General features: G+C 37.6%; 1 protein-coding gene across 2 annotated transcripts in view; it reads right to left on the minus strand.

The window, feature by feature from the left end:
- The window catches only part of KIFAP3 (kinesin associated protein 3), a 110,380-nt gene extending 104,006 nt beyond the window's left edge, over positions 1-6,374 (minus strand). For both annotated transcript variants that reach the window (XM_080932881.1, XM_080932882.1), the window contains exons 1-2: positions 6,188-6,374; positions 2,932-3,063 (exon numbers count right to left, since the gene is read on the minus strand). In XM_080932881.1, coding sequence (XP_080789007.1) covers positions 2,932-3,063; positions 6,188-6,219 — 164 coding nt within the window. In that variant the 5' untranslated portion in view covers positions 6,220-6,374. The remainder of the gene's footprint in view (positions 1-2,931; positions 3,064-6,187) is intronic.
- Positions 6,375-10,465: the final 4,091 nt, after the last annotated feature.

The following is a 10,465-nucleotide window of genomic DNA, read 5'->3' on the forward strand; positions in this document are numbered from 1 at the left end:
TTTTATAGAAAGATAGCAAGCTACTACAGAGAGACATGGAAGAGAATCTACAGAAATACTCTGAACTCAGCATCTGGGAAGCCAGTATTTAGACACAGATGACTTCTGAATTCAGTCCAGTAGCAAGACTTAGATATTCTTCCCAGTTTAGATTAGCTAGAATGACATTCTTTATCTTATTTTGTCTTAAATCTACTTGGTTTTGTTGTTGATAACTTTTAAGTGTTTAAAATAACTAACTTTATTTTGGACAGTTCTAGCTGAACATTGTAAGGCAGATATAGCAAGGATGGTCCATTGAAATAACCCCTAAAAGCTCTATATTTAATTTTAACAAGGAATCCTGAAAATGCATCTTTCTCAATAAATCAAGAAGATGCACGGGAGAGCTGTATCAATAGCTAGGCATGATAGGAAAACTCAGTTCTAGAACTTGGAAGTGGTACTGAAGCAGAACCATGACCTCAAAATCAAGGTCAGTGTGGGCTATGCAATGAGACTATCCAACAAAACAAAGCAAACTCACTAAACATAGCTTTACATTTCTATTAGGCTTTTGGGGTGCATTAGTTTCCTAGAAAAGGTCTTTACAAAGTACAGATTACATGCTCACCTTTCTCCCAGTTTCCACTGTGCACTTCTATGATTACCACTTGGTGTCTGTGTGGCATAGTTATTATCTTTATCAAAACTCACAGAACACAAAAACTGAGCCCTAGTATTAGCTAGGAGCTAATACTCATACTTCAATTATTAACTGAGGGCCATAGTTATTTAGTGTTCACTCTTTGTCTCTGAGTGTTTAGAAATGTCTTATAGTGTCATGCACAAACGCCTTATTTCTCTGAAATGTCCTCTCCCTGACCATGGCAATCTAACTCCTCTATAATGTCAGACATTTGGAATGTAGAGTAAGTATATTTCCCAGATTGACTTCTTTTGGTTAACAATATGCATGTAGGGTTCCTCCGGGTCTTTTTGTACTTAATAATTATGGAGGTGTCACAGTTGGTCCACTCACTATGAAATAATAGTTTGGTTGCTTTCAATTGTTGGCTATTTTGGTGAAAGTTTCTATAAATATATGCATGTAGTCTTTTATGTATGCAAGTATCTAAAAACACAGTTACTAGATATTACATGAGCCTGTGTTCAGATAATATAAAATGTATGTTATCTTATGGTATGGCATCCATTTTATTATTACAAGCTATGACTGAAAAATTCATGTCAATACAATCTTACCAGTATCTGCTGCTATGAGAATGATTTGCAATCTCTTCTAGATCTACTTTTTATCACCCTATATATTAGCAACCCAGTTTAGTCTATATAAACTCAAATAATTTGTGGCTACTGTACTGCTTTTAATCAGCATGTGTACTTTTTGTTAAGCACTCAACATCTATTAAACACTAACAAACTATCACCTGCAAGATTTCTATACCATAACAATCAGCTTCTCAAAATGAAATCTTCATAAAGTTGAACTTTTGAGAATGGCTTATACCATCTCTCTGAGCAATGCAAAAGGCTGATATGCCACATTTTTGGTTCTAGGACATCACTGACTTCTCCAATGTCATGACTGACAGTTTATGCCACATCTATCTCAATTTATATAGATTTATCTTCTTCACCAGCAACAAAACCTCTTGAGTTAACAAAACACATTTTTCTTTTGGTAGTGTCTTTTGGTACATACCTTTTGCTAGTGAGTGTGACACAACTTTTGCTAGTAAATGATACACCTTTTTCTAATGAGTGTTTTTCTAGTGAGTATGAAACAGCTTTTGTTAGTAAGTGTGATACACCTTTTGCTAGGGAGTATATCCCTTAGTACTAAAATACTCCTTTCCTGAAGTGTAGGTCATGAGACTCTAAAGTTAAAGATAAAATAAAATCTCAAGAGATGTTCATTAGCACTTCATCCATATAACTTCAGGTAATCAATGACAAACAAGAGAAAACATAAAAAAAAAAAAAAAAAAACCAAAACAAAAACAGTGTGAGCTAGCTGGACTACAGTGTGAGCATGCACATAGTTTTCTAGACTTGTATAGTTTGGAGAACTCATTTATCTTTAATACGAGTCATTAATGTAAGTCTCCTGATGCCAACAGAAAACCAATGAGGACAATGAACTGAGCCACCAAGCAACTTCTTTCTCTTCATAGGGTGCAGCAAGCCAGGGCTTTTCAACTACAGCATCCTAGCTTAGTATCCCACCTTACTGCCTATGGGACCATCTTACAATGACAACCTACAATACCTCTATGGGAAGCAATGTTCCCAGACCGTTTAAGAACCAGTCTTTCACATGTGTAAAAATGTGCTGGAAGAGGGTTGAGAGAGAACACTAAGTGATATCAAATCTTCTCTGCTAGCATAAAGTTACAGAAGGAAGGTTGAATAATTATAAACAAAACTTCAAAAGAATGGAAAAAAAAAATAGTTCCTGAGGGACTCCCTCAAAACCATAAAAGGAAGTGAGCAGGACTCTGGATCTAAAAGCAGTTAAAAAAGAGCTTGTCATATGCTGGCATTATTCAGAGGACTAGGAAGCTTCCAGGAGCTAATTCAAAATCTGTGCCTCTTTGGAAACTTCTGAACATTACACCACTCCCAGGAATTCTATGGAAGAAAGAATACAGGATTTTCCAAGATTCCAAATTTCTAAATTAAGCAAGAAGTCCCACACAAACCTATCTTTTGTAATTAATTTCACTTAACATTATAAAACCTTTACTTTCTCTAGAATATATTCCATATTTATATGATTGAATGCAATCTTTCCTTGAATAAGATGAAGTAGTCCAGAAGGATTTTATAAGCATTTATTATCTATGAAGATTAAAATACTATTTATCATTTATATACAGGTTATATAAAAACTATTTCCATAATGTATACAAAAGGAAGGAAACTTACATTTTTTGGCATTCTTTTCGCTCTCCCAACATTGGATCCCCCATTTCTCCCAGAATGGTAGCTTCCACTTCATACTGAACAATGAGAGCTTTTTCTGATGGGTGCACATCAATATTCCCCCCTTTAACTTTCCTGCAGAAATGTTCAGAAAGGTTAAATCTCACAGGGCATCCAGAAATTTCACCTGGTTTCTACATATAAGCTAAAAAAGAGAAAGTCATCCTATGCTCAAGGATTGGATAACGTATTCAGATAGTAATATTTTCCCCAGATGACTCATGAGTCAGCAGAACCCCTATCAAAGCCCGGACAGCCCGGAGAAGTTAAAGATGATATTAAATGTTACGTGAAAACGAAGACCCTAAATAACAAAGGCAATCTTGAAAAATAGCAGCCATGTTGTAGGACTCACACCTCATGTCTCAATGTAAACACTCCCTACGGAAGCACAAAGTTACTAGCTCAAGAAGATCTGCATATTAATAGATCTGTTGAGGAGGTCTGACAGTGCAGGGGTGGGGGTTGGGGGGAAGACTGATAGTTACAGTCAGTTAATTCAACAAGGATGCTCCAGGTAACAATGGAGAGAAAAACAATCTGACAAAGGATGCTCAGAAGATTAGATATTCTTAACCACCATATACAATAATTAACTCCAGTGGAGAAAATATCAGCATGTAAGAGCTAAAACTATAAGACATAAGGGGAAGCTTCATGACCTTGAATTTAGCAATGGTTTCTTAAATATGTTTTCAAAAGCCACAGTAAGTATTAATAAATTAGATTTCAACAAATCAAAATTGTTGACAGTACTGACATACTCAACACAGTAAAAAGACAACCAAAGACTGGGACAAATGTTTGAAAATTGCATTATAAATAATGACACACACACACACACACACACACACACACACACACACACACACACACACACTATATTATATTTCAATAACAACTTTTACCTTAAAAAAAAAGACAAATGACTAAGGAGGATAAAAGAACTCAATTTTCTTGGTAATATTAGGAACTGAAAATCAAAGCCGAACAAGACAGCACTTTCCAGCCCCTAGAATAGCTACAATTACAGAGCAAACTCATGAAACACAAAGAGAAAATAATAGGCATTGGCAAAGTGTGGGAAGAACTGGAGTCTGCATACACAAGGGTGCACATGAGGCACAGACCCTGAGGAAAGCCCCTCATACACAAGGGTGCACATGAGGCACAGACCCTGAGGAAAGTCCCTCATACACAAGGGTGCACATGAGGTACAGACCCTGAGGAAAGCCCCTTGCTGGCTCTTTAGTGAGTCCAACATGGAATTACATCATGTGCCTGCAATCCCATGTTTATGTATACAGTTAATGGCTGAAGAGAAGTGTTCAACAAAGTCTTGTCATGATGACAGTAACATTATTCCTAATGGGCAATAGGCACAATCCCCCCCGAATATCTATCAACACTTGGGCTTGAACATTTTGTAATATATCTGTGCAATGAATATACATTATTCAGTTACAAAAAAAGGGAAAAAGTGTTAACATAGTATAGTACAGCACAGCAGAAGTGGAACATAATTATACACTGTGAAAAATTTGAACAAAGCATCACACATACCATATCCATCAAATCCCTGCCTTTCCCATTACATCTGTATGTCATATATAGAAATCTCATGTATGTGTGTATGCATATATATAATGTGAAGGCAACGCAAACTTTTGTCACAATTAGACAAAATTGAACAATGTTTTTGCAACCTTTTTTCCAGATTCTAGGACAACACAGTGACTTGATCAGTTGTACTTATTGTTTTCTAGATGATGTGGTTTTGAGAGAGGGTGCCCACTAGTCCAATAATCCTAAGTAAAACCACATCTGACACAATCATATTATATGGAAATCAGCAAATGCTATTAATAGCATCACTTTCTTTAAAACAACCTTAGGCTTAAAGTTGAAATTAGGAAATTTATTGTATTTGTCAAAACAAAGTCTGTGGGGGAAAAATGTACATGTGTATATGTTGTTCACAAAATGATGCTGGAAATGAGCGCTGACTGTATATTTGATTACATATTCCAAATCTCTATTGAATGTCTTCTCATTTGCCATTTTCATTAAGGATATAAAGTGAAAAAGACAAAGCACTATCTTCCCTTGTCTTGTAAAGGCAGTATAGTTGATTTATCTTACAATTGTTTGACTATGTTTAAGAGTCCACTAACACTTGTGAGATATTTCTGTGATGGCTAGAACCCTCTCAAGTATAGGAAAAATACTCTCAACAAATTTTATTAGGACTTAAAATAATGTCACCACCTAACAGGCATGTTTTCTCTTTCAAAAGTATTTTCATATTTTGTCCTTATGAACCCCTGAAAGTAATGTCTCTGATTTTCATATGAAGTAATTATGTTCCAAAAAAAATTATGTGCTTTGTGCAGTGGATTAGCAACAGAGCTTTAGCCAAAAATAGAGACTTCAAATTAGCATTTTCTTTCATTTATTCACTGCTTGCTCATACTTGGTCCAGTGAGAGATATTTTTTTTTAACCATGGGTGATCTTGTTTTTGATAGAAGTTAAGGAATCTCATAAAATTTACTTTTTCTTTGTTGTAGCTGATATCATACGTATTTTTTAAATAGGCTTTTCCATGCCAAGGTCTTAATAATAATGAACTTCCTAAAGAAATTATACAGTGGATGTGACCATCAAGTGGGTGAAATAGGCCAAGAACAGCTGACACAACATCTCAATCCAGCCCTGCATAAAGCAAAAACCACCACGTCTGCCTTTATTCCACCCCCCGCCATGATTTATGAATCTCAAACTGAACACAAATCGGTGATGTGACACAATTCATTTTCAAACTCCCCTGGGATTTATCTATTGTGAAATCCAGGGGAGTGGGGCAGGAATAAAAGAAAACAAAACAAAAACAAAAACAAAACAAAAAACCAAACCCAGGAAATATGGGATTTGCCTTGCCCAACCTGCCTCCCAATGCGGTTATAGAAGAATGTAGCAAGGACATCATCAGATACTGTCAGGATGTCCCCCAAGCCAAAGTGAATTAAGGACCTCGCGCCCCCGCAGAGTCCACCCTTTATTCCACCCCAGCATTTTCTTCTCTTTCTTGCCTTCCCTGCTCCCCACCCCTTCTCACAACCAGCTTTGCCCCAGGACAGCCTATGGTCAGAAGGGGGAAACACCTGAGGACCTGCTCAGGGCGGAGCCCCGGTCGTCACCTTTTGAGGTATCTGGCGTCCTCGCCTTGCATGGCGGCGGCAGCAGCAGCGTGGGGAGAATGGGAGTGTCTGAGAATCTGGAAGGGCTACTTCCGGGGACCGGGCCAAAGTACCCTCAAAGCAGAGGCGGTGACAGTCCCGAGGCCTGCAAGGCTGGGCGGCGGCAGCGGCACAGCGGTTACCACGGTGAGGCCGCTGGCTCCTCCCACAGCTCCTGGGCCCTAAAGCACTGGAGCAGCCCAAGACCCGCCCAGAGCCGTCAGGGCCGGACTCTCCGCAAGGCGCATGCGCTTACGCGACAGCTACAGTCTGCGCAGACTCAGTTTGAGGCCCTGGCTACTGAGACAAATCTGACGTTCCCAGGAACGGGTTTGGTGCTGATCTGTGAGCCTGTGGTTAAGAGGCATATTCCTGGTCACTGCCCCCTGGAGGATGGGAAAGGAAGAAGCATTGCAATGTGCAAACCTGGAATTTAAAGTCCTTAGCTTGAAATGAGACAATGTAACCAGTGAACTCTTTAGCTAACTAATGATGTCATCAGGCTAACCTTTAACAACAACCTCTACCGTGGAGCTTCTATTTTGGAACATAAAAAAGGTTCTGCATTGGTTACCATGAATTCTAGGTGGTGGAAGTAGTGTGAGACTTGGAATGGACAGGACTAGAGCAAACTTGGAAAGTGGCAATTAAAATCATAAAATAGAAAACACTCCCTTCCATTATAACAAGCCAACTTCTGCACTTTTAAATGGTCAATTAATTAACTTTAACTTAAGATTCCTGATTGTTTCTTTCAAAACAAGTAATTGTTCACAAGTTGGGGGTGGGAGGGAGGGAGAGGAAGAGAGGGGGAGAGAGAGAGGGAGGAAGAGAGAGCTCGCTTCTTTATAGCAGTAGCAAGAAGACTGCTCTGAGATAGCTAATCCTTCAGCCTCTCCTTCACTGTCTTCTAGTACCACATTGTTAGCCACTCCTACAAATGATTTAATAGTGATTGATCTTTATCCATAAAATGGCACGCAGAGAGGCATTAAAAAGATGTTTTATGCACCTACCCATTCCCACCAATTAAATTTATTTCTGTTAAAGTTGCAACTATTCTTTCAATCTATCAAGAAAGAAATTCGGAGCAAAACTTTAAGTTCTCCTTGTTTATCAAAGTCTTCTTAATGAACGGTCACAAAATTCTGTCTTATCTGTAAGGTTGTCATGATATTCAACTTTTCTCCAGCCACAGGCTGATGATCAGTCTAAGCAGTTCACATGTGCATTTCTTCCCAACTTGACTTTCTTTTTCAATTTTTTTCTTTTTAAACCAAGGCAAATGTGTACGAATTATCGCTTACAACATCTGTAACAATAATAAAAGCACAGCATACTACTCTAAAGCAGTGGTTCTCAGTTGAGGGTCATGACCTCTCTGTGTGTTAAAAGACCCTTTCATGGGGGTCTCCTAAAGCCATCAGAAAACACAGATTCATCAAGATTCATAACAGTAGCAAGATTACAGTTATGAAGTAGCAGTGAAATAATTTTAGGGTTGGAGGTCACCATGGCATAAGGAAGGTATTAAAGGGTCATTAAAAGTGTTAGGAAGGTTGAGAAGCACTGCTTTAAAGACTGTGAAGGCTGGCAAGATGGCTCATTGGGTAGCAAAGCCTGCCTCCTGGTCTGATAATATAAGTTCTATGGCATCACACCATGGGAGGAGAGGAACTTACATTTGCAAAAATTGTCCTCTGACTTACACATGTGTCCAGACACATACACACACACACACACACACACACACACACTAATTAAAAATATCTTTTTAATATAGAGCCTTTATATACCTAAAATTAAAAGGACAAAATATAATACACATTCAAATGAACATAATATTCCTGCAGAAGCTGGAGGATCTCTGTGAGTTTGAGGCTAGCCTAGTCTGCATAGCTAGTTCCAGACCAGCCAAGGGTTAAAAAAAACCGTGGAACCTATCTTAAAAGAAACCTAACTAAACAATGCACCATAAACACACACACACACACACACACACACACACACACGCACATGTACGCACACAAACACATATATTGTGTGTGTCTATATGTGTTTGTCTGTATATACACACACAGAGAGGGAGTGAGGGAGGGAGGGAGAGTTAGGTAGCTGAATATGTACTTGGAAGCAAGACAATAAGCAGTATTCCTCCATAGCCCATGCTTCAGTTCTAGTTCTTGAGTTCCTGTCAAGGCTTCCCTTAATAATGAACGGCAACTATAGAGCCAAATCAACCCTTCCCTCTTCCAATTGGCTTTGGTCAGTGTTTCATCACAGCAACAAGCTAGTGAAACTGGATATGTAAATAAGTGAAACCTGCCACTGCGTTTTTGTTGTTCTTTTCATATACTGGTATCGAGCAGTGGGGCAGCGGATATCCCAGTGAAAATCCAGTGCCGGAAACAATTTAATTACAGAATGGTGAAGCAGCTAAAAATAAAAATTAAGTGCTTTGAACATTGAAAAATTAGCTTCTACATATCAACAGACATCAAAGAAATCAAGAAGATGGGTCAAAATATCTTAAGCCATTTACTCAAATACAAACTAAGAAATGGCTACTATTCAGGCTATTCTCTGGTCCTCTGCTGTTCAAGGAAGAAAGTATAACCTACCAGGAAAGTGGACAAAGAAGGAAATAGGAATACAAAGTAAAGAAAGAAGAGGGAGGGCAGGAGGGAGGGAGAAGAAAAGAATGAGGTAAAGGTTTTCCACTTACCCAGTAGCCAAGGAGCAAAAATAACTATCTGGTGAGGATGAGAAGGCCTAGAGATTTTTTGATCCACATTTTCAGCTGATTGAACAGTAGAATAATTATGTGAGACTAACATGTCTGATGATCTCTAATGTTGAACAGATACTTGTCACTTATTCTGCTCTCTGTTTTGTGTCTCAGAGAAAACCTGAGTTTTGTATACAATGTATACAATGAAGATTATTCAAGAATGATCAAATGTGTTGTGAACTGTAAAAAATCAACTTAAAAACAGGACCTGAGGCACTTTTAGACAATGCAAACAACTTAATTAACCAGAGTTATCTGTACAACAAGAATGTGAAGACAAAATGACGGCTAAAAATTACAGACAAATTTTTTAAATTCAGATAATTTACTTGCAATAATATAAACTCTTCTTGGTCTATAGTTCTATGAGATTTTTAAATTCATAAGTTATGTAATTTACATGACTATAAAAATAAAGTACCATCATTCTTACAAAATCATTTCCAAAATGTCATCTAATCCAATGTATTCTGAGTCTATTTTTGGATGTGAATAACATTCTGTATTCTTTTCCTTCAATACCCTTGAGGGCAGTATGCCCCATTATTGCTTCCCATATGATCCCCAACATAGCATTTTGAAAGATCTTGTCACTACTGAATAAACTAATTGCAAAAGGAAAGTATAAATTTGACTCTCTTTTGAAAAAATATGTTAAAAATGAAAAGGTTTTTCATGTTGGAAAGAATTTTTCATAAATAAATAAGATCAATTATCTGTATTACAATTTTAAAAGGACTCAATTATAAAACTTAAGAAAAAAATTGTTTTACAAATGAAAAACACTATTAGCACATGATGATTCAACATTCGTAGTCATGGAAGTACAGCCCATGATAAAATATGCTCTGCACTGATACAAGTTTATACCCATACAGTTTAGAAGTTAAGCACTCTGAACATTGCAGTTTGAAACACACATTTATTAGGTTACAGTTCTGTTGGCCATAAGTATCAAATGAGTCCTACTAGGCTAAAGCCAGGATGGGATCAAAAGACTTGTTCCTGATTTACTTCTGACTGTTCTTCATGTCTGCCCACATCTTCTCCTTTACTATCTTCAAAAGTCCATTTATATTCTTCTATCATGGCCTTTTCTGTCTCCACAGCTGGCGATTTACCTCAGATCTTTCTCATCTTACTCTCCTGTTGATCCATGTTTCATTGTATTTATCTCCCATAGCCAGGAAATATGTTATACATTTAAAAATCATATATGGATGATCTGGAAACTTTAGGACAACCTCTCCATGTCAAGGAGGGTCTTTAATTTAAACCTAATATGTTATTGTCTCATAAGGTAGCACATTTACAAGCTTCTGGGGAAGTAATAAGAACATCTTTTTGGCTTACCATAACACTCTATAATACATTTATATCCGGACCCTCCAGAACTTCCAGAGACTAAACTACCAAACAAAGAGTATATATGGAGGAATACATGGCTT

This window comes from Micromys minutus (assembly GCF_963924665.1).
Source record: "Micromys minutus genome assembly, chromosome: 1".
NCBI classification, from domain to species: Eukaryota; Metazoa; Chordata; class Mammalia; order Rodentia; family Muridae; genus Micromys; species Micromys minutus.